Source organism: Diadema antillarum, unplaced genomic scaffold, assembly GCF_040938485.1.
Source record: "Diadema antillarum isolate AM-2024a unplaced genomic scaffold, OU_Dant_1.0 seq00000861_RagTag, whole genome shotgun sequence".
NCBI lineage: Eukaryota > Metazoa > Echinodermata > Echinoidea > Diadematoida > Diadematidae > Diadema > Diadema antillarum.
This window is the reverse complement of record NW_027271731.1, coordinates 1,089,308-1,115,115: the sequence shown is the minus strand read 5'-3', so window position 1 is coordinate 1,115,115 and position 25,808 is coordinate 1,089,308. Positions and strand designations below refer to the sequence as shown.

Sequence of the window (25,808 nt, the reverse complement as noted above, 5' to 3'; positions counted from 1 at the left end):
CAGGCACATATGACAAGCAAAAATATTCGCGTGCTTTTATTTTCGCGCTAGTTTCTGGTTGCGCGATATGCGCGAAAATTTGAACACCGCGAAAATTTCCACTTTTACAGTAACCGTGCATTAGACAATTTGGGTGCGCGAAAATCCCACGGGCGTGCAGGGATAGACACTTTTCGCGAATGATCACATGGTACTCTTTGACCAATCAGCAAGCTGGAAATTACTTAGCCATCTTGTAATATGCACTGCACTGCGCGCAGAGCACATAAAATTGAATTGGCTTTGACCATAATAGGGCGTTGATGAGGATGTGTGGGAAAACGTGAAAATTCACTGTTCATTAGCCTAAATTTAATGGTTTTAATCAAGGACAAAATTTCGAATGAATATTCTAACCGAATCGTAATGTAATGTCAATGGCACGCATTTTCTGAAAAACTTCGTACAACACAATGTTCAATACAACTCGGTTTGTGTGCATTGTCAATGCAAAAACAGCGGTCGATCTAAAATAGGAGCCGCACCACGGGGAGCTGAACAGAGGCCACGCAAGTTCGACGGCGATATTTTTGCACTGAAACTTCGAATTGAAAAGGGAACAAGGGCATTTGATAATGCTGGATTTTCTCAATCACGTAGCGTCGTAGGTCAAGTTTTTACGTGAATTTCAGTGTTAGATATTCTTATCAAGCAAATACAAATTAGGCGGTCGATGAGTAGTTGGTCCAACCATACAGTGAAAAAAGAAACACAAATTTAAGCACCAGTAGAAGTGTCTTATTTTACCAGAAAATGGCTAAACAATACGTTCCATAGACCACATCTAACATTAATTCATACAAGTTGCGCACTTCCTTATTTTCAGATTCATCCCTTGTTTGGTCTTGAAACAATGTTTTTCCAGTATGAGTATGACTAGAACCTACAACTGTACAAACACAAGTTCATGATTTCCATTCTACCTCCCATTCAATCATTCATTTTTGGATGAAACCTGCTTTGCGTACGTGGCACTTTGCGCATCGGCGATATGAATAGGCATTAGCAATTGAATTTAGAGTCACTATGTTCTTAGCCTTTGAACAAGGTCCATTTTCTGCGCTCTGTGTAGTGGCGAGCGAAAGGGTTCGAGTGAAATGCGTCCACCAGCAGAGAGCGGTTGGGCGCTACACGGACGACGGTGTCTCGCTGCAAGCGTGCCTTGCCAATAAGGCTATACTGCTGTAGGGATTTATTTTGCACCATTTATTACCACTGTATCCCCCCTTCTTGTTATTACATGTACCACCCCTCTACACACCATTACACCAGCCCATGTACATCACAGCCACACATGCATCCATGCACCCTACCTATCACAGACACACCATACATCACATGACATTTTCCCGCCATTTCACTTTTCACCCATTTTCCGTATAATACTGAAAACATGCCCAAATCATCCAAGCCTGCACACCCATTTACATATTATAAATATTTAGTCTTAACCATTGTTCCCTCATTTGCATGTTTTGTTATGATGATTTTGTATGAATATTTGTTACAACTCAAATTTACATGTAAACCCATGCCAAATTATGTGAAGAATAAACTGGCTACAAGGCAGTTAGCCAGGAGACTCCTTCCAAGTAACACATGTGCTGCCCTGTCTGCTTTTGGTATGATGAGTTGCTAGGGAACTAAAAAGAATCTGAGCCCTACACTGCTACTGGCCAGCTCAAGTGCACAGGTTTCAATCCGTTGTATGGAGCTATGTCGTCCTCACAGATTCCTGTAAGACCGAGTCATTTAATAAATTAAAGTTGTCAATTTGGACAGAAATAGACTATTAGCGGAACCAAATGTTCATGATCATCGTATCCTGTTGTAAATAATTGGACGACATCTGTTAAGTATAAGCTGAAATTTAGCAGCAATACTACTCCGTACAAGACCTGAATCCTATTTTCTGCAGCCCAAATGCTTTGCGTTTGGGCCAGTCGCAGTTCGAGGAGGGGTTATGTTTTCTTTGGCGTTTGTTTGTCCATGTGCAAAATAACTCAAATAGATCTTGTGAAGATCTAAATGAAATGTTACAGGAAGCGTTGAGAATAACACATTCACGAAGTAACTGATGATTAAATTTGGTAGTGATTGGGCAATTTTTGTGGATTTTATGAAGGATTTTCAATATTTTGGCAGGTAGGGTCAATGAAATTGGGAGTTCAAGCCGAGCGTGTTTTAAGGTTTTCATCATGAATTACACGCAGTAAAGTGTGTGCTCTAGTTTCTGCCAAGGCGAGGCGGTCGCGCAGCTGGAAGTTGATGACGTAACAAAAGGCTTCTATCCTCTTCTGTATTGGGAAATCGGACAACTTTTAGCATGATACATGTTCGTATGGGTGGAAATCACTGATCTCTTGGGGTGCATTTGAGTGCTCTGAAGTGAACCAAATCGAACATAACTTCTTCTTCTGGTTAAGCCTGCCTCCTTCAGCAGATTCTTGCAGACTGCGTTATTTACATTAAATAATATACAGTATAGATCTAGTACAGATATTTACAAGCACATTAAACAAATATGAAGAACAAAGACGAGCCCCTGTGATCAACTGTTAGTCAGTTACGGAATGCTTCCACGAACTAAAGTGTACCTTACTTTGAACTGTGCCAGATTTGGAGTGTTTGAGCACTCTGTTGAGAAAGCGTACCTAATGCGTTATTTTTTAAGGAGGTCATGCATTTTGTTGCAAAAGGGTCATTTACCTTGCGCATTTGAACTACATGCAGATGTCCCAAACAAACCCCTACCGCCCTAGGTCTCTGCAGTTTTAACCCGTTCCATATTGAATTCTGAAATGCCCATCGACTTAATACACAGGCCACCAGGTTCCCGTACGAAATGGGTAAAATGAGCAAAACACATATTTTGTCAATGTTTAAAGGGACTGTACAGTACTGGTTGAGGTGGGGATTCGTGTTTTGAACTTTCTTAAGTAAGATAATGAGAAACCTCTCACGAAATATGAAAGAGCATGTAATTTTAAGAAGGATTCAACGTTTATTTGATGAAAATTGGTTTTGAAATGGCTGAGATATCCAAAAAGGTGATAATAATAAAAGGCGACATGCCACAACTTTATTACGATCTCTTTGTTTCACCTTGTTTTTGGATATCTCAGCCATTTCAAAACCAATTTTCGTCAAATAAACCTTTGATACCCTTTAGAATTGCATGCTCTTTGTCATCTCATGGAGTGGTTTCTGAATATCTCACAAAACTTTAAAAGCTAAATCCTCACCACGACCAGAACTGTACACACCCTTTAATAATGCATTTCCATGGTAACCACTTTTTTTTTTTGCGTTCAATGAAAAAACATACCAAAATACTATGGAATGAGCTAAAGGACAAGTTCACCTTCATAGACATGTGGATTGAGTGAAGGCAACAATATTAGTAGAACACATCAGTGAAAGTTTGGGGAAAATCCGACAATCCGTTCAAAAGTTATGAATTTTTAAAATATCTGTGCAATCACTGCTGGAGGAGAAGACTACTGCAGTGTATGATGTCACGTGCATACAATGATATAAGGAAAATAAAAAGAGAATTTTAACAAAACTTGACTTTTTGAATAAAGTCCACATTTCTTCGACTTGTTTGTTAGCGGTAATATTATTCCCCCTGACTTACTGAAAGAGAGAAGTCGAGTGTTCTTTTATTAAGTGAGAAAAGTGAGAATATCTTGAATTTTCTTTATACTTTCTTTATAGTTGTACTCATATGGCATCACAAGCTATAGTAGTCTTCTCATCCAGCCGTGACTGAGCAGAAACTTCAAAAATTCATAACTTTTGAACAGATTGTCCGATTTTCCTTAAACTCTCATTGATGTGTTCTACTAATATTGCTACATTCACTCAACCCACATGTCTATGAAGGTGAACTTGTCCTTTAACTCACTCAGGGTTAGGTGGGGGTATTAATCACTTTAAATGGTGTTTCTATCTGAATCGGGTCCTAGTACTCTGTAGCCCCTGCAACTGCCCACTTTTTTACCACTCATTTCTCTTGCAGGTATACTTTCAACTGCGAGCACTACTACTGGTATTCACACTGCTAGCTATTGTCCAGGTGAGGTGGGGAGTAACCATGTTTGGCATTGAACACTTCATTTCCACCCATGAGGGCTTCATGGGTAGGATCAAGAGTTTTCCTGAAGACTTTGTCGTCACCGAGATCTCAGAGGATGGAAAATTGGCATGTGTTGGAAGCAGGGATGAAGACAAAGTGCGTCGAGAGGTGGGTCTGCAGAAAGAGAGACACAGCTATCGGCCAGCTTTTGACTGTGCCATCATGGACCAAAACAGTATAGAAATCACAGAAGATAGCATCAGTGAGGAAGATAATGAAAGTAATCCACATACATCTGCTTCATGTTCAATGCCAAAATTACATCAGTCTGACACACCAGAAGGGCAAGAAAAACAACTATATCAAATTCTTGGGGCAGATGCGATGACAGAGCTCCAAAAATTTGCAGCCAGGGAACTGGAAATTCTTCAATCCACTTATGCACAGGAGGGAAAAGCTGGAAAAGTTCTTCCTGATGGGAAGAATCCCAAATCTCTTCGAGCCGATCTCAACTTGGGAACTTTCACCAGCAAGGATGTGCGGACTATCATTCACAGGTCCGTGCGACACCTGTACCCGCATCTACGAACAGTGAACCACAAAGTGCCTGGTAGTGGAGAAGTAGAAATTCACATCTCACAAGAACCCATAGTTCTAGCATTCCAAGAAGCGAGAGTTGCCCTCTCAAGAGTGCTGGAATTCATCAGATACGTTGAGGCGAGAGAGAGCGAACAGACGTTCACATTTGGTAGTGTGAACTCCAAAGATCAGAGGACCTGTCTGCATCGTCTGGTCGCCAAGCACTACGGATCTTTCCTGGAGACCAAGACGTTTGGAGACGGTCAGTCGGGGGAGGACCAAGACATTGTGGTGCGATTCAGACAGAAGTTTAAGGATCGCAAGAAGAGAAAAAGGGGAGAGCAGCATGGGGACGACAGTGCAGTGATTTTTACAGGTAATTGCTGGATGAGGGGAATGAAATCAGTGAATAATCTGTCCTAATACTAAGCATCATCCACATGACTATTGCATTTTAAAATAAAACTTAGAAGGGAGGTTTCAGTAATGTTAGGTTTGATAAATTTGCTTTCGTACTGATATTTTGCATCGAATTCTATGCCATAGTGTCATAGTAAGATGCAGTCTTAGGAAGTTCACCATCTGCAGCCAATACGCTATTTGAGTTTTTTGTCATAGCTAGTGGAATATTATAATTTTTAGCTACTTTTACACAAAGTGGAATAGAGCAAAAAGGTCTGAAAATTTATTTTTGATCTCGTGAACAAAAAGAACAAAAAATCATGTTGAGTATTCAGATACTGTCATTTTACATTCATGAGATATGGTTGCTTTCTTCCCGTTGTCACAAGCAAGTACAAGACACAAATAAATTGGTTGGCTTACATATCAAGTGTTTAATGGTTTCTAACCCTCAAAGAATATGCTGAATGAAGACAGAGTAAGCATTTGCACTTTGGAAACTGTGTAATTATTACTATCCATTGACATATTATGCATTGTATTGGTGGCATGCTGTTCTTCGCAGCCTCCATCATTATACAGTCATTTTACACTCCTAACTCTGCACGTTAATATTCTCTACTCAACTTGCCCTTATTGCATGAAGATACTATGGATTAAATATCTACCTGACAAGTCATCATTTTTATTGCTCTCTGCAGTGTCAGCAATTTGCAATGGTTTCCCAGAATATTAATGAACATGTTATTACCTTGAGTGCACAATTGAAAATCCCACTCTACTGTACTATGAAGGCATCATAAATGGTGAATATGTAGACTGACAAATGATTTTATGAGGATGAACTTGAAAAGGAAATCTGTTTTTATCTGTGGGCATCAGTATGACTTGATTTCAGTGAGCATGTTTCTAATGCTTATCCATTCTTCTTCAGGCTTCTGCTTACAGAAGACGAACATAGAGACGCTGGATGCCATTCAGCAGCTTAGTCAAGCAGTGGGTCTTCACCCGTCAGACTTTTCCTACGCAGGCATCAAAGACAAGAAAGCTGTCACAACTCAATTTATGTGTGTGAAAGGGATCCCTGCAAGTCGGTATGTGATTGTACACATTGAAGATGTACAAGGGCACAAATGAAAGCACAAAATAAAACAATACAAACCGTGCCCATCACATTATGCCCAGCAGTTCTTTTTTGCTTTAATTCAATACTATACAGCTGTTTGTGTGAGTGAATAAGCTTTCTCAGTTGCAATAGAAAGAATATTTTCAAAGTGTCATCTGGAAATAATGCTAGACAACTCTGAAAACAAACTGCTTCTTGAGACCCATGATGTATAGTGTATTAGCTGTCAAATCTGTGCGCAGTAAAATTATGTGATAAATTAAAATATAGCCAGTTTATTCTTCACATAAAATTATGTGTTCCCTGGTATTATGACATAAGAGGTGTTTTAGGCATACTATGCTTCATGATATGTGTTGCGTTGCTGGTTGGTGCTAATCAGAAGTCTCTTCGAAATTCTATAAGTCATAATTATAACACAATTAGGTAGCATTACACAAACAGTATACCAATATCAGCTCTATACAGATGTATACAGTCATTGGTGCTTCACCATTATGATCATTGCAGCACTGATAAGTTCACATACTTGTATGCCTTTTCTCGTACTTAGTTTCCAAGCTTCTACAGAAGAGACTAGGCTGCCTGCTGGTCTTCAAGTAGGAGATGTGCATCCAAGGAATGGACCGATCCATCTTGGCCAGCTGTGGGGAAATCACTTTGACATCACGCTGAGGGACGTGCAAGTTCAAAAAGGGTCACCACGTGTGGAAGGAGGCGAGTCTGTGCCGGAGGAGGAGGGGACACTGTTAGAGGAAGCCATCACAAGGAGCATAGCATTTGTGCAGGTTTGTGGTTACCTCTCGAGTTGCAGTGAAGAAAAGGAGCCAGGTCCATCAAGGACTGGGGCCAACATCTTCGTCTTGAGAAAGTGTAGAGAAAGACAGCTGTATGTTTTCCACAATGCTATAAACTACTATGGTGGACTAAAAAGGCTAGAGAACATTAGTGCAGGCTGATGTGTTTGTCTCTCATTTCCAACCCCATGCCTGTGTGCCGAAACATCTTTAATTGTCGTATCTTCTTGTGTGCAATATTAGTGTTACGGGTGGATGTGCAGCTAATCAACAGTAAATTTGCTCATCTCGCCCCCACCCCCTCCATTATTTGTGATAACATCGTCCTCGACAGTAAGCAATCCAAGAAACGTCTGTTAAATTTATCAAGCAATGATAGTTAAAGCAAGTTGAGAGGTTGTACTCTGAGATGGGGGGGGGGGGGGTCCTTAAGAGTAAATGATATATTTGTGAAGTTACCAAACTATCAAACAGCCTCCATGAACTCGTTGCAAGCGACAGGATAGAAAAAAAAAAAGAATGAACACAAAATGTGATGAAATAATAGACATTGATATTAGAAATTTTAAAAGTGCAGTCACAGAGATAAGCCACATTTGTTTCACACTCGGTATGATAGTTCATCAGTGCAGAATCCCTCATTGAGCGCTCTTGCAATGTGTGTGAGGGGAGCCTCCCTCAGTGGGCAGTTGTCACACCTGTGAAGGATGCATTCTTATCTTCACAGATGACAAGATGCTTTTCACATTCATCCAGTGAAGCGAGAACTTCTTCAGATGCTTGGGCACATTTCTTCTTTTCCCAGTCATGGAGCTTCAATTTCGATGCTTCTCCTTGCCTCTTCCTATTGATCGTTATGAGCTTCGACAATACGACCTCTTCAAGGCCAAAGAATGCATCTTCATCTAACGGGTCTTCAGCCAATTTCGAAGAGCACTGTTGAATCTTGTGATCTATATGCTGATTGAGATTCACAATGTCTTTCGTCAGTGGAATGAGTTCAACCCCATTCCTCTTTCTCTCGTTTAGGTTTCTCAGTGCATTTGACGACAATTCCAGCCATCTCACTTCTATGATTTTCATTAAGCCACTGCATTCACTTGCTTTGGTTCCATCTCCACTTTCTAGCGAATGGGCAAGGTGGATTTCGGCTGCTTTCTTTAAGTTTTGTCCTGATCTTAGAATGTGACTGGGTGTCTTGTACGTATGAGTTGTTGGGTTAAACCCAGCAATTTCTCTTGCTGCATCAAGAAGAACTGAAAACTTTTCTGGTTTCATGCAATCTGACAACTTGCGACAAGATGCGTCTTTTTCTTTCACACAGATCATGATTCTGCCCAATTGTCTCATTTTCCCCCTAACGTTTGAAAACTGTTCTTTATCTGCCCCGGCTTTTGCCAACCAATGGCTACCAAAACGGAGGATCAGATCATCTCCTAGTGCTTCTTGTCCACATTTATCTGTCTCATGCCATCTAACAAGGCTGACATATCTTGCATGTCCTTAGAGTATGTGCGTAGGACTTTACTCGCCTTTCTTACTCTCTTCTTCTTTTTGCTTGCGCACTCTTCTTCTCCCTGAGCCCTTGGCCCCACAGGACAGGAATGTTTCCAGAGACTACTTTTCAAAAGTGTGGCATAGCAAAATTTGCAGTAGTCGTAATCACTGTGCCGACTCTCTCCTGAAGGACGGTGAGAGACAATAAATTCACCCTTGCCTTTTAGGACTACCTCTCGATTGTGAATGTAATTCCCCATATTCCTAAGAACTGTGAGCTTGCTTTCTTTTTTCTTTGGATCACATTCATTTAAGTACTCAATGACTTCAGTTTCGTCTGGATGCACATTTCTTAGGTGCCTTGCTATTTTGGCATTGGCTTTGTGACAGTTGTAGCAATTATAGTATTTCTTATCATATGTCCTTTTCCCCTTTTTAGTTTTAGTGACTTGAACTACAATGATTTCGTGATGTTCTACCTGACTTGGAATTGTGATAGGGTCCTCTGATTCAGACTCAGGTTCAGATGGTTCGGAGTCAGGAACATATTCACTCCCTGTATCATCACTATAATCCGGTCTTTCTAGTTCCGGATCGTGGGTAGAAACATCATCTGTGTGCAGCTCCGGACTTCTACCACCTTTTACTTCTGTAGTGTAGTGCATATGACATAACGAAACGAATTGTTAATTACACATAAACTGTACATTTCAAGCGCATAACTGTGTACGAGGGGTGTAAAGTCGAGACATAATACAATTATTTAATCATTTGAACAGACACTGAAAAGAATGTAGTCCGACATTTCAAACAAAATGTCCTCTTTCAACACACTTCATACAGGAGAGTGTCTCCAGAAAGCACACTTTTACAATAATTGAAAAAGATAAGACCAACTATTAAACTAACTCAAACTATATAGAGCTCATTTCGGGGACAACACTTTGTATGACATGTGTGCAGTGGCGACAATTCGTTTTAAAAATTGGGAACTTCATGCAATTTTTGTACGATACCTGATATAAAATTAAACACGCAAACCTTGAAAGTGTACATTCCGGAGACAACAATCTGTATGTTGTGTGCGGAATGGGGATATTTCCTCATTAGAATTAGGAACTTAAAAATTATTGAATTAGTCCTGACATACAACTGAACACACAGCTGGAAAGTGTATATTCCCGGCTGGGGACATGACTCTTTGTGAGGTGAGGTGGGGGGGGGGGGGGGGGGGGGGCATTCCTTTTTTGAACGTAGGAACAGAGTACAATTGCAGTATGTGTACTGAATTAGACCTGCGCAACCTAAACACATGCTGAGAGAGTGTACACTTCAGAGTCACCATTCTGTATGAGATGTGAAGGGAGGGGACATTACTTCTTCTTCTTTTTTTTTAAGTAGGAACACCCTTGTAAAATTACACTTCATTTTATAAGTTGAAATCAAACTAAACATGCACTAGAAGAGTGCACACAACTCTGTCTGAATAAAAAGGATTGAACATTTTTACAGTATAAAAGGCTGTTTAAACTATGATTCTGCATTATATGAACCGTCTCTGACAACTGAAGCCTCACTCCCTGCGTGATCACTGCTATCTAGGCATGCTTGGTTCGAATCATGATGAGAAATGTCTGTGTGCAGCTCGGGACTGTTACCTTGTACTTGTACTTGTAATTACCAAATAAGACTGACACCAAAAAGTATATAGTTCATTATTTCAAAACAAAATGCCTCCTTTCTACACACCTCATTTTACAGAACTTTTACAATTATTGAAAAAGACTCAACTATAAAACTCCTGGGGGGGGGGGGGGGGGGGGGGGGGGACAAATGGCCCCAGGACTTTAAGCTCTCAAAATAGCTCTGGTAACAAAGAGATCCTAATAAAGTTATGGCCTGTCGCCTTTTATCATCACTTTTTTGGATATCTCAGCTAATTTGAAAATTGAAAACCAATTTTCATCAAATAAACGTTGAATCCTTCTTAAAATTACATGTCCTTTCATATTTCATAAGAGGTTTCTCATTATCTCACTTAGGAATGTTCAAAACATGAATCCCCACCTTAACCAGTACTGTACAGTCCCTTTAACTATGATTCTGCATTATACGAACCGTCTCTGACACCTGGAGCCTCACTCCTCGCATGATCACTGCTATCCGGGCATTCTTGGTTAGAACCATGATGAGAAATGGTGTCTGTGTGCAGCTCGGGACTGTTACCTTGTACTTCTGTTGAGGATATAATACATAATGAAATGAACTGTTGAACACACTAACATTCCGGGGACATGATCCTGTATGCGGGGTGTAAAGTGGATACATAAAAAAAAAGGACTGTAATTATCAAATTAAACAGACACCGAAAAGTATGTATTCCATTGCACAGAGTACAAGTACTGTAGACGGGAACTTTTATTCATCGAGCTGCGCGAGGCGAGAACTCGACGTACGCGGCCTTGATCGATGGAGCTGCAGGTATCGTCACGCATGTACAGTTATTACAGTTTCTACTTATCGCAAGCTGGCGCTATTGTCCTTTGTGGAAACACTCATTTCTGACTTTTTACAACTAACTGGGGACAATTTCTTGTAAAATTTTTGTTACATTACATATCACTCAAAAGGTTGAAAAAAGGGTGCATTACGAGCGGGGACGTCCCCACTCTGCGTGTGTCCACACTTGTTGGGTTACAAAAATGTCCCCACATGTCGGTCCATACAGGCTCACACACACACACTTGATATATATATATATATATATATATATATATATATATATATATACACACACACACACACACACACTTCAGGTTGGGTTTTACAGGCATCCACATCAAAATGCTTGCACACATAACAGACATAGCATAAAAGTACACAATCACTTTTTTGAAGTAATCTACTAACACACGTACACGGAATACAAACAAGCCAGGTGCATGCACATAGCAGCCAAATGCTTACTAACTCAGTCATCAGAATATTATAAAGTCAAATAATGAAACAGTCATTACAGGAACGGTTTGAATTCAAATGAAACTGAATTTTAATAAAATATGTACAAAATACATGAAGATTGTACTTCATAGGTTTTGATGTGTCTAGAAAGAATAGTACACAATTCAAGGATTTGAATTATGAATACGTACATGTGTATATACTAGTATACACAATCAACATAATACAGAATGAAGGAAAAACGCAGAACCTGTGTTTCCGATCGCCCGCGTCTTGCTAGTAGCTGGTTGCCCTTCCCTCGCACTCGATCACTTTCGGAATGGCCTTGGCGAGATTCCCGATGTACTTCCTGCACTTCTCTGGTGTCATATGCTCCCTCCGAAACTGCCTCAGCCCGGCGATCAGCTCGTCCTTCGTCTTCGGTTTGTGTGTCTGCAAAAGTAGAGTAAAACAAAAGAAAATTTGGTTTAGATGTGTGCAAAAGGAACGAAAAAAAGAAAAAAGGCAACTGTTATTGCTAGAATTATAATATCAAAATGCAATGCATTTAAGTAGTGTATATAGTTCGATTTGGATGTCCAAATAATGCAAACGTGTGCAGAAGAACGAAAGCACTGTTACCTGCATCACCAGTATTGTCATATCACATTTCTGTTGACACCTAGATTAATTTACATACATGTAACATAAGAAAAGGAACGACTTAATAATTTCTCTATGTGCGGAAGAGGCGAGAGATTTACATATGTGGAGGCCAAAGATACCAGATTTTTTTCTTACTAACTCTTTACTAACCTTTCTTAGGAAGTGTTTCATCTCATGCCATACATGTTCTATGGGGTTCAGATCGGGGGACTTAGGAGGGGTTGGCCACCAGTTGATGCCGTTGGCTTCCATGAAGGCCTTAGTCTGTCTTCTCGTATGCTGAAATAAACAGTAACAGATATGTGGAGGCCAAAGATACCAGATTTTTTTCTTACTAACTCTTTACTAACCTTTCTTAGGAAGTGTTTCATCTCATGCCATACATGTTCTATGGGGTTCAGATCGGGGGACTTAGGAGGGGTTGGCCACCAGTTGATGCCGTTGGCTTCCATGAAGGCCTTAGTCTGTCTTCTCGTATGCTGAAATAAACAGTAACAGATACAAAAAAAAAATAAGTACATGTATAGTGATTTACCTGTAAATGTATACTGTAAGCATATTATGACATACAGCTGTATTTACACATAACTTTTAGATTTCCACTAGTGTATTTACATGTATTGATTTTATGATTTCATGACGACGAATGAAACAAATTGTGTATATAAAAAAAAAAAATCTGAATTTACGTTCAGATGATTTCGGAATTCAGATATTAGGTTCTTATGAAGAAATATTACAATGGAAGATACTGTATACTTGGCATTTATTGCATGTTTACTAACGCTCTAACTTACCTTGGGATCATTATCTTGCATGAAACGATGCCCCTCTGGATACTTTGATGCGATGAATGGGACCAAGCCGTCTTGAAGGAGAGACTGGTAGAACTCTTAGTCCATGATTCCATCTAAGATCATGAGCTCGGTGGTGCCACGTTTGGAAATCCCCGCCCAAACATGCACTTTGGTCGGGTGCTTCGGACGAGGCTTCAGCTTGCGGTCTGCAGCAACTCCAGTGTGAGGATCCACATGGCGAAAGCAAACTGTTGAGGAACAGCAAATTCACGAGCCGCATGGCCACATCCTTGTGGCAGGGAGCAAACGGTAGCATCTCCTGGAAGACAGTTTGCTTTATTAGCAGCGATTGCTTCCCTGCTACAAGGACATGTTCCAGGGTGCTTGTAGTCGGAGTATTGTCCGGGATGGAGGCTGGATGGAGGTAGGAGTGGGAGGTGTTGTCAAGGATGGACGTCGGGCTAGGTTCTGGACTTGGTTCTTGCTTAGTAACTTACAATTCCTTTGAAAGGGTCATTCGTGTAGACGGTGACAATTTCTCCCCGCGAACCGTCCACACCGATCAGTTGGCATTTGTCCCCTATTTGTAGTGTGAGAGGGGTCGCAGCAGGCCACAGGTCCCTGTTTACTTGTCTTGAAAGAATCCTCTTCAAGGCAGCCTCCCTCATGTCGCTGGTGGGAACATCCGATATGATGTTTCTGTAATTCGTCCATCTAATGAAAGAGAAAGAGAGAGGAAAAAAATTAAACCACCAAACAATTGCGCATGTGTTTTACTTGACGGTCGTGTTACACGTACCATATAGATGTAAAGCTCAAAATATTTTGCCGCTTTCAGGCCGGGGAGGGGGCTGTGAAGTGGGTCGCCTGAAATTGGTTCGAATGTGTACAAGATCATATAAAAAAATAATAACTTAGCATCGTCAAGACATCTCAAGATCGCTATTTGATGAGAAGTACATATATTCCTTCATGTAGACTGTTTTGAAAGCGTGATGTTAATGAATGGTTTGCGGGATGAGGAACTCGCCTGCATGTCGAGCTCGTCCAAGGGCTGGGGCGTCTTTTGACCGGCCTGCTTTCACTGCCTCAGTAAGTGCATCATCATCACCACTGTCCAGTTTGTATCAGTCTGACAAGGCACTTCAACATCCCCGATGACACCAGTTGCTTATTTGGAGTTTGTTGCTCAGTGTAATGAGATTAATCTTGTATGAGCAGTTTCTAACAATACTACGATATAACCAAAATGTCCCACCTTCTTTCTTACCTTGCATGTCCTTTTGGGTTTCTGGCATGATGTTGTTCCCACAGTAGTAGGCCTCTTTCTAGATGCTGATGCCTGATGTGGTGCCGGTGGCTGTGGCGCCGGTGGCTGTGGAGGTTCTGGACCCTGTTGAGGTGATGGTGGCCGCAGTGGGCCTCAGCGATGTGTTCATATCTGAACTCCCTTTCTTTGGGCTCTGTGGTAATTATCTGGGTGAAAGGCAAAGAAAATAATATAAGATGTAGTCTGGCTTAGTGCTATGTGTCGCTTCTTATCGTTTTGATCCAACATTAGTCTCGTTCATTCGACTGCTGCTGACCGCGGTTGTATCGCCTGTGTTGTAATGTTCAGCACGATTATATAATAAAAATCTGTGTGGTTAATGGAATACGTTTTTGTCAAATCCCAAGTTTGTCACTGTGGGATATAAAGCAAATAATCATCTATTTCTCGCGCAATAGATGCAATCTAACATCGCCTCTGTAATCCTTGAGCTGTCTATCAACCCTCGTTGTGGGCTTGGCCTGATAGACACCTCCCGGATTACCATGAGCGATGTTGGCTATTGTACCATCGCCCTCGCGAGACCATGATTTCCTCAGTAACTTACAATTCCTTTGAAAGGGTCATTCGTGTAGACGGTGACAATTTCGCTCCGCGAACCATCCACACCGATGAGTTGGCATTTGTTCCCTATTTGCAAGGTGAAAGGGGTCGCAGCAGGCCACAGGTCTCTATTTACTTGTCTGGGGAGGAGCCTCTTCAATGCAGCCTCCCTCATGTCGCTGGTGGGAACATCCGATATGATATTTCTGTAATTCGTCCATCTAATGAAAGAGAAAGAGAGAGAGAAAGAAAAATAAAACCACTAAACGATTGCGCATACAATGTGTTTTACTCGACGGTCGTGTTACGCGTACCATATAGATGTAAAGCTCAAAATGTTTTGCCGCTTTCAGGCCGGGGGGGCTGTGAAGTGGGTCGCCTGAAATTGGTTCGAATGTGTGCAAGATCACATAAAAAATAATAACTTAGCATTTTCAAGACATCTCAAGATCGCAATTTGATGAGAAGTATATTTCTTCATGTAGACTGTTTTGAAAGCATGATGTTAATAAATATTTGCGGGATGAGGTTCTCGCCTGCATGTCGAGCTCGTCCAAGGGCTTGGGCGTCTTTTGACCGGCCTGCTTTCACTGCCTCAGTAAATGCATCATCATTACCACTGTCCAGTTTGTATCAGTCTGACAAGGCACTTCGACATCTCCGATGAAACCAGTTTCAAGACTACTGTATACGCCAATATTTTCGCGTACAGATATTTTCGCGAATCGCGGTATCAGTGGCATTTTCGCGTATTATTAAATTCGCGATTGATACTAGTAGCGTTAGTAGTAGGGTCTACTGCCAAGCCCGAGAAACACGTTCAAACACTTGCCAACGTACTCGTAACGTTTTTCCATTTGCATTGTGACTTCCCAAACATGACAATAGAAAAGACACAGTAGAAGATTTATAAAATGAAACAATTACGGGAACTTGCAATGAGACACTCACACACGGCATTCACAAGTACCTACCAAATGTTGCAACAAAATGTAGATGACAAATTTTCAGAGCTGCGCTAGCGCTAGCGAAAGTTTTACATGCATCCCTTGGCAGTCTCACCCAACCATGTCGAGCCGGTGTTCGTTCGCGTAGGCAAACGTAGCACGTAACTGCGACCAGCAGCCCCGTACGCATAGCGTATAATGAGGCCGCGGACTGTAGCATTCAGGATCATGACAGGGGAATATCGCGGACAAATATCAACTTGAAATCGAAAAACTTTTCAATTTGAAGACTTACTTGTAAAGGTGAAGTATTGAAAACAGGGTTCGTGCAACGTTTGGTCCTGCCAATAGTCCCTTTCTGTTCGAATTGATGACTTAATGTGACTCGGTCCAGAGGAACCTGGGAGAGCTACACTGAATTGACGGCCAGCGCATACTCACACAGAAATCTGTAAATTTGTGCGCATGTGATGTGTGCATATGCGCTGGCTGTCAATTCAGCGTGGCTCTCAAGCTCTCCCAGGTTCCTCTCGACCGAGTCACATTAAGTCATCAATTCGAACAGAAAGGGACTATTGGCAGAACCAAACGTTGCACGAACCCTGTTGTCAATACTTTAACTTTACTGGTAAGTCTTCAAATTGAAGAAATTTTTTGATATCAAGTTGATATTTGTCCGCGATTCTACCCTGTCGTGATCCTAAATGCTACAGTCCGCAGCCCCACGGCCAAAGCGTACGTACTAGTAGGAGTGTGTGTACGTACTGGCTGGTGTAACGGCCGTGTTGGTCTGGCCAGCGTTGGATGCATTTTGTCATCGTTTTGTACATAAGGTATGACGGGGTAATATTTTCACGTGTTTTTAATTTCGCGATCAGCCCGAAACTCGCGAAATTCGCAAAAATAACCGCGTATACAGTATTTGGAGTTTGTTGCTCAGTGTAATGAGGTTAATCTTGTATGAGCAGTTTCTAAGAATACTACGATATACCAAAATGTCCCACCTTCTTTCTTACGTTGCATGTCCTTTTGGGTTTCTGGCATGATGTTGTTCCCACAGTAGTAGGCCTCTTTCTAGATGCTGATGCCCGATGTGGCGCCACAGCCGGTGACTGTGGCCTTGGTTGCGGTGGAGGTTCTGGACCCTGTTGAGGTGATGGTGGCCGCAGTGGTGCCTCAGCGATGTGTTCGTATCTGAACTCCCTTTCTTTGTGCTTTGTGGTAATTATCTTGGCGAAAGGCAAAGAAAATAATGTAAGATGTTGCCCGGCTATGTGCTATGTGTCGCTTCTTATCGTTTTGATCCAACATTAGTCTCGTTCATTCGACTGCTGCTGACCGTGGTTGTATCGCCTGTGTTATATTCAGCACGATTAAATAATAAAAATCTGTGTGCTTAATGGAATACGTTTTGGTCAAATCCCAAGTTTGTCACTGTGGGATATAAAGCAAATAATCATCTATTTCTCGCGCAATAGATGCACTCTAACATCGCCTCTGTAATCCTTGAGCTGTCTATCAACATTCGTTGTCGGCTTGGCCTGATGGACACCTCTCGGATTACCATGAGCGATGTTAGCTATAATTGTACCATCACCCTCGCAAGACCATGATTTCCTCAGTAACTTACTATTCCTTTGAAAGGGTCATTCGTGTAGACGGTGACAATTTCGCCCCGCGAACCGTCCACACCGATCAGTTGGCATTTGTCCCCTATTTGTAGTGTGAGAGGGGTGGCAGCAGGCCACAGGTCCCTGTTTACTTGTCTTGGTTGGAGCCTCTTCAAGGCAGCCTCCCTCATGTCGCTGGTGGGAACATCAGTTATAATGTTTCTGTAATTCGTCCATCTAATGAAAGAGAAAGAGAGAGACAGGCAGTCACCAAGTTGGCTGGGGGTCCAGGGAGCCGCCTAGGCCCCCAGCGGGGTTCAGGGGAAGCGCTCCGACGGGGGCTGAAAGGAAAATAGCTGAAAAGAAAATAGCATTCTGGAGGGCCATTAATGGCTTAAAATGACACCAAAATTACACTCTCTACAGACTGTGAGACATACAAAAATACACAAGTTTAGAAGGAGAACTGCAGGCAAAAAATTTTACAATCTCCAATGACCCTGTCATGATGTGCCTTCTACATCCTATTCCTACTGCTTTAGATTTCTAAACACATGAACTAGTCTACGGTACTTTTTGATGTCATAATATGAACATAGGGGTATTTTCAAACTGTGCAAAATGGAACATAAATCTCAATGATATATAATTACACAATCCAGACTTATATCCAGAATAATTACTACAAAAAATCAACATGAAATTGACATTTGTTTTTGTCCGCGCAGCGCTATACTCCTTGGCAATTTTTTAGTCGGGGAAACATGTTAAAAAAGTACAAATTTGAGATATTTGTGCAAAAGTCAAATCAAGACTTGGTCTATTTTTAAATGACAACACCAAACTTACTTTTTTAAAGCACAAGTATAGTTTTGGTATGATTGAAAAAAAGTTTTCATCAATCTGTTGAAAATGACAGTATTATCACTACAGACACCTGACCAAGAAAAAAATCATGCACACATAAATTACTGTAAATGGCAAATTTATCATCTTAAATGAACAACCACTAGAGGGAGCTATGTACACAATGCTGTGGTAAAAATCTTAGGGGACCCCCGAGATTTAACATTTTTGCTGATGTTCCTAAAACTTAATAGATTTTTAGAAAATAATTTACAGGGCTGTTCAAGCTCATATAAAGCTCTATAATTAAACCAGTAATGGCGTTGATTAATTTTTCTTATAAATTACCAAAACTATACTTTGGCTTTAAACTATGATATATAAAAACAATATGAACAAAGGGAGATAACAAGACAGATGAAATGAGACTTGTGACGTCTTATTATAATAAAGTTATAAATCAATATAATCATTATAGTTAAAAAAACTGCAAGTGTTTACCCAAGTTATTAAATGTAACACATGTTTTAAATTGTATAGCATTTTGCAGTACCATTTACATATCTTCAGTTTCTGAATCCGAGGACTCGTCATCATGGCCATGATCCAGACCTAGAATGCCAAGAGTGGACTTCACCTCCTGATATTCAGCTTCTTGATCTGCTTCATCGTGCCCACTATACGAATTGTCGCAAATGGCCTGTAGCACAACGCTGTGCCAACCTTTTCTGTTGTAATAGTCGGAAGAAAATTCAGGCTGGGCGATTATCAGGATGTGCATCCCATCGATGGCACCCCCACACTGAGGGAACCGGTGTTTTCGCTCAAAACCATCGACGACTTCACGCAGACGCTCATTTTTTTGAAACACGATCATGTGTGGACCGAGTTCATTGACGATAACGCTACACATTTAGTGAGTGGTTTCACATGCAGAAGATTTACTGACTCCAAAAATATGTCCGATCGTGCGAAACTCGGCATTGGCAGCAAGCCGCCACAACGTTATAGCTAGCCGTTTCTCAATGGAATGCGTTCTCCGATTTTTGCTGTCTCTTTTTTCTATCGCCAGAGTTGGCCGCAGTTGAAAATGTCGGTTGATTCATCTATAAGCACGGCAAAGACAGATGATGATTTTATTGCATGGAGACGCTCCTCCTTGATTGTCTGACCTGCAAGTTGGGATGGAAAACATTAAGCACTAAAAATGCTCTGTTTTTTGTTTTGTTTTGTTTTTTGCTCTTTTTTTTGGGGGGGGGGTGAACTTGTTTTGGGGCAGGAAAGCTGCCAAGAAATCTTATCTAGAGAAATAAAAAGCAACAATGGCAAAAGCACTCACTGTACAAGAATAAGAATAAAGAAATGCATAAAAGAAGACATTTGAGCTGAATTAAATTTCATGTAACATGAACATAAAAAACTAAGCATAAAATAAAATTCTACAATATAAAATTTGTTTTTGTCAATGTGGCCTACAAAGCAAGTATGATTACATAACTGAGTATTGATTGATTAGGCTTATGATCTATTTTATTTTAAACAGATATTTGGAATGTACTACTTTATTTTATTATTTTTTTGATATATGTTGGTGGGGTTTTTTTCTTTTGCATTACCCTTTTATATTTTCTGGTCTATGAGGTGAATTTCAATGAATTAATATGTATTTTGTTATTTCAACTTTAAATAATTTCTGGTTAGTTTAACTGTACCTGCGGATACACCATACCATTTTCTGCATGGTGCACTCAGATGTATAGTTGGTTACATTGTCTATATTCAGGGCTTCGAAGTAGCTACATTGTACATCCCAAGTCCTTCACCAATGACAGCAGACTCTAGTACTTCGTGGTGTAAGCTACATTCTGCTTCAGCAGCCAATGCATACAGTGAATGGCACCGAGGAAAACTGTTTCTTGAACTGTAATTTCTTTGGCAAAGGCTGCTTTTATCCCACCAGATTTCTTGGCAGCCTCCTCTTCTCCCTCCAGACCGATGGCAACGAGGTGACTGGCTGTGTTCCTGGAGACGATCGTCACGATAGGATGTACAGGGAATTTGGGTCCAGGATTTGACTGCCTTTGAATGCTGGCCATATCTAATGCACAGCATGCAGAACATACCTTTTGAAATCAGGCTGAAGTCTGGTTCAACACACTACACTGTTAAGCCTTTCTTAATTCTGTAATTTCCATATTTCTGCCAGATAGATTAGCAGAAAGAGGAAATGATTACAGGCTAAATATTTTGCATTTGATGTTGGGAATTCTTTAAAAAAAGGCAGGAAGCACTAAAGAGGTTGAAAATCCCTAAATTGTCGAAAGAATAATCATTCATAAATCATTGCTTTCACGCATATTGACTGCCTTGTAAATTTTTAAACACATTCCTGACAGCTGAATAGACGTTTAATGTAGAATCATTTCATTTATTCAAAATAAGCCACTCTAAAAAAAAAAAAAAAGTTTAGGTGTCCCTTGAATGAGTGCCATTTTGGGATAATAGGGTTGGTTGGTCGGAAAGGGTTTTCCTATTTTATTATCATTTCTGTAAAATTTCATGTGGAAAATGAGGCTTAGAAGGCAAGGAAAAGCCAAGAAATCTTACAAAATGACTTTTCAGGTTAAGTTTCACGTGTGGTGCCCAAAATATTGATTTACTGTGATTTTTTTTATGTGAATGAAAATAAGAAAAATTTCTGGTTGGGCCACTTTAAAAGGGTTGGTCAGAGGATGACCAAATTTTTGTTTATTTTTTTTTTGGGGGGGGGGCAGTGGAGGGAGAGCAGGGGCCTAATGAGAAAATGAAAAATAAAATTCCTGCCTCCTATTTGTGGACTAAAGTGATTTGATTTGCTGTAAAATTCATGCTCGAATGGGTAAACTCAGTGATGTTTACAAAGGGGGTCCAGGATTTATCATAAACAAAAAAGAAGGGGGGAGTAGGATTAGCACACAGACTTTCATGCATCTCCATCAGATAAATCTCTTTTAAAAATCAACAACCTTAACAAAATAAAAAAATAAAAAGGGGGGTCCGGACCCCGGGACACCCCTGGATCCGCCCTTTGTTTACAGGTACATGCGGGAGGGGGGTGCTGGGCATCCAGATAATCTCTAAGTCAGAGTCAACTAAATTCATGAAGACTTGACATCATCACTTTTGGTCACTGGCACAGCCTTTCACACATCTCTATCTATTCAGATCTCCCTTTAAAAATCGCCATCATGAGAAATTTATTTCTGGTCAGAATATAATATGGTTTCAAACTCAAAAATAGCTTCGCCTAAAATCAAAAAGACATTTGGCGCATTTGCGCTTTTTCGTACAAACATTCATGCATGCTGCAATGTCCATTCGTCAGTCAGCCACGTGGAACTTGATGACTAGACGGTGACTGACAATTCGCACGCCAGCGAGCCCGGTGCGGCCGGCGTGCCACGGAGCTGCATGCGCTGGAAAGCAGCAGCACAAAAGCGCACTCACGTATGATATCTTCATAAGATATGAACTCTTAATGACAAGTTTGCCAACATCAAAATCCAATATTTTTATGCCAACACATCAGCAATAGCATGTTGTTTAGGTTCAGTATATTACAATAAAATCTACAAAATCAAGTTGGTTCAAAAAATTTTGTGCTTTAAGTTCACTAACCAATGCCTTCTTGGTAGTCAACCCACTTGTATTTTTCTGACCAAGCATCCCGGAATCCACTCATCCAGCGATGCTGGCGACAAAGTCGTTTGGGTTTGATGTCGACGGCGTTTCCTCAGCGGCTTCATCGCCTGCTGTAGCAGCTTCTGCTTTGTTAGCATCACATACTTTTGAGAAGAAATTCAATATCGACAGGGATCGAGACGACATTTTTGATTCATCAAATGAGTGGGTGACGCATGTGCACTGTGGAACCACAGACGGAACTCATTGCGATCGATCCAGAGAAGGTGGCCGTGATCGCAATGAGAATTCGACGTGGTTCATGCAAAGAGATAATGCGTTCTTGCAGGTTTCCGACATGATCATGCAAGTAAAGGTTTTATTTTAAGTCGATGCTTGATTGCGCAATGCCGCACGGTCTTGATTTAATGCTGTTTTGTCTGTTCGTGAAAATATGTCAATTTTCATATCCGGGCGCGTCAAGTTTTTGTCAAGGAGGGGAAATTTTGTGCGGGCGCTAAACTGGTTTTTCATATTTTACCCCGGGCGGAGCCCCCGGGTAAAACCGCTATTGGAGAACCCTGGTCTTTGTGGATCCTTGTGTGTGCATAAACTGCTCTTGAATGTCCTGGAATTCTTGGGAGATCTCTTTCACCAGGCCAATCCACCACTTGCTGTCATACACACATGCAAGAAATTGTCCCCATTAAAACACTGTCTCATCATGAATCATTGATGAATTCTCTGGACAGACACTGCCAACTGTTGTGAGGACAGACTCATCATCTGTTGATACTCGTTTGACTCTAAGTGTCCGATGGTCTACAGGCACAAACTGATGATGGTCTCGTGAACCCTGAACAGTTTTGCTGTTCTTAAAACATGCTTGAAGTGAGATGCCTACATCAGCAATGGATGAGCTAGACAGGAAGAAAAATGTAATTCCTTCTGTATGTGTTGATCACAAAACTTGAACATATCCTCTGGAGTTAAGGATTTGATCACCATGTGGGTGTTGCAGGCTAGCATGGGAGGTTACTCTTTTGACTGTTTTCCCTGATTCCATCACAGACATTTTTCCCATGTGACGTTGCAAAAAATGTCCATACTGCACTCACTGAAAAATCTGTTGCATGGTGACACAGATTAGTGAAGTTCTTGTGATTCTAATATTGGCTTGCTGCTCTATCACTAAAGTATGATTATGCGATCACCATCATTTTCTCTAATGGCATCATACTTTGCTCTTTCTCCCAGTCCACAATAGAGTTTTGCCTAGACACGGGACTTCAGACCTCATAACTTTCTCCAGCTGAAAGAACCACTGTTTTTTATTGCATGCAAGCAATGCCAGGAAAAAATCCATTAATTTGATACCAAGCACATAGGGGTAGACTTAAGATATGGACCTCAAATCTTGATTTTACGTAAGTTGTAAAATGCTTTTTTTGACGCATTACGTGGGTTTTTGGGGACTTTTTGGGAATTAATCTTTAATAATTAACAGTAAATGAGAAGAAATTAGTTATTGTCTTACCACATGTGATTACTGATGTCTTAGCATGCTGCATGTGAATTTTTAAAGTCAGTTGGTGCATTCTTTTAGAAGTTACAATTTTTTAAAGTGAGAAAGTCATGATTGCATACCCTGATTGTGCTTATCACCATAATAGATCTTGGCCTTTCCAAGATTGACGCTCATTTTCGTATATGCTTTATCTATCAGTCCATGTTTGACGCCAATGAATTGACCTTCGTGCACTTCTTGCAGTTTCGTCAGGTCTTCCATGTTGATCATGTCATTGAAATAAATTTCATACACTTCCGAAGTGTTTTCTATGAGCACATAGCCATGCACAAACTCTCGGGCAGATTTCCTTTTCTTGACAAATTTTTCAACTACCAAGCAATTCACGGTTCTGGCTTTAGTGCTACTTCCTTGACCTGATGTCGCCATCTTCGAATCTTCACAATAGACCTTATGCATATTATAAATGACGTCGCTACCATATCGGCCGGCTCTGTGTTTACCTCTATGCGTCACCGCCACACGGCAGGCCCTGACGGTATTCTGATTACTGATTCTTCATAAACTTTTATCAGATGTATACGTAAACAAAATACAAACTATAAGCTATATGCTACAGGGCTACACTCTAATTTGTATGTTTCTTGTATGTAAAACCAGCAGGATGTTTGATTTCATTTTATCTCAGACAATCTACATTGTACATCATGCCTATCTTCAAGTGTATACAGTTGAAGATCTGTCCTTCTAGTTAGCTTCCTGGATTGACGACGCAAAATGATACCGCTCTCTGTTATCCATAACAGGTGCCGGCAACTTTCGCACAATTTGGTTTTTTTTTCAATCCAACCATACTTGTCTGTGACATCCTTGGCAACAAAAAGAGTTCCTCTTTCATCACTCTTGTGAAAGTGTATATGACATGATATTCCCCATCTTGAATATCAATCACCTGTGCCACATACTTCAGTGACTTCTGACGTGCTCCTTCATACTGGACCAAGATACAGTCTCCAATCTTGACAGTATCCTCCTCAGACGGCAGCGAATTAGCGACAGGTATCAGCTCATCTACATCTGCAATGAAGGCATGTGTTTCGTAATGATCACTGTCAGCATATGTGGAATATTTCACCACGTGCTTTTTGTCTGGAATGACAATGTGCATGGCATGTGTACCAGGAAGGGTTATGGTGTCTTTCCATCGCTCTGAGAAAATTTGTTGTTCAGCCATAATCTCCTCTGATGGTACATAGATGATGTTAATACCATGTACCCTATTCGCCGCTTCTACTGCAAATGACTACAGGTGCATTATTGACAAATGCCTCAACCCTCGTAGCATTCCAAACCATGTGATGTGGCGAAGAAGTTCCAACTGACTTTCATACCATAATCTTCTTCGAAGTAAGTAATGTTATGAGATAGAAACCGCTGCTTAAACTGTGATGCAGCTCTGTCGGAAAAGAAAGACACACTTTCAACATCACGGTATCTTAGCTGTCTTTATGTCTTTGATAATTTTGCCCAAGAAATTTATTGCAACTTCAAATAAAAGCCATTCACATGTGGGGGGTTTTCAGCAGTCATAATTGTTCAACCATGTCCAATGTCTGCGTGGCTCCTAGTATTTCGTTCGGTCACCAACCTGTCGAATCACCTCCGGGATGCTGTGGTAGATGTTGTCAAGTTGACGAGCTGCAGGTGATTGCGAGTGAGCTGCAGGTGATCGCGAGTGAGCTGCATCCTCCAGTATTCTTTAAATCCGTCTACTCGTTGTTGTTTGGTGCGGGGTTTGACTCGTCGTCTGATGTACACCTTCATATGTCCCCAAAGGTGCTCTATTGGGTTCACATCAGGACTCTCTGCCGGTGTCTTCCTTCAGTTGATGTCGTTTCGTTGCATGAAATCACGGGCGTAGTTGCTAGAGTGCTTCGGATCATTATCCATCATTAGGCGGCATCCTTGTGGGTATTTCTTGCGGATGAATGGAAGAAGGTATTGAGCCAAGATCTTGTCCGTGAAAAATTCTTTTCGCATTATCCTGTCAAAGACAAGCAGCTTAGTTGCACCCCGCCTTGAGATGCCAGCCCACACGTGGAATATCTGATTTTGCTCAAATTTTCCATGTTTAATATGGAAACTTTGAGCACAATCAGACATTCTGTTCAAGAGTTGTGAACTTTGAAAATTAAAGTAAATCCTTATAAGCCAGTTTGCAATCTCCCAGCATGCAATGAATCCTGGGAGTTTTCAAGGGTCATTTGGGATGAAGAATAGAGTTCCAGGGGCATGAAGCACAAAAGAGAATTGTACGCAATTGTTCAGTTTTCCGTTCTTGACAAATTTATTGTGCACAACTTTATTTACTTGTTGCAAAAAAATACTTTTCACATGTGAGGACTTTCAACAGAGTCATA

General features: G+C 40.9%; 1 protein-coding gene across 1 annotated transcript in view; it reads left to right on the top strand.

Annotated features, from left to right (window-relative positions):
- Positions 1–4,138: 4,138 nt before the first annotated feature.
- The window catches only part of LOC139740560 (pseudouridylate synthase PUS7L-like), an 89,139-nt gene continuing 67,469 nt past the window's right edge, over positions 4,139–25,808 (top strand). Inside the window, exons 1-3 of the mRNA XM_071651145.1 lie at positions 4,139–5,075; positions 6,036–6,195; positions 6,781–7,003. Coding sequence (XP_071507246.1) covers positions 4,139–5,075; positions 6,036–6,195; positions 6,781–7,003 — 1,320 coding nt within the window. The remainder of the gene's footprint in view (positions 5,076–6,035; positions 6,196–6,780; positions 7,004–25,808) is intronic.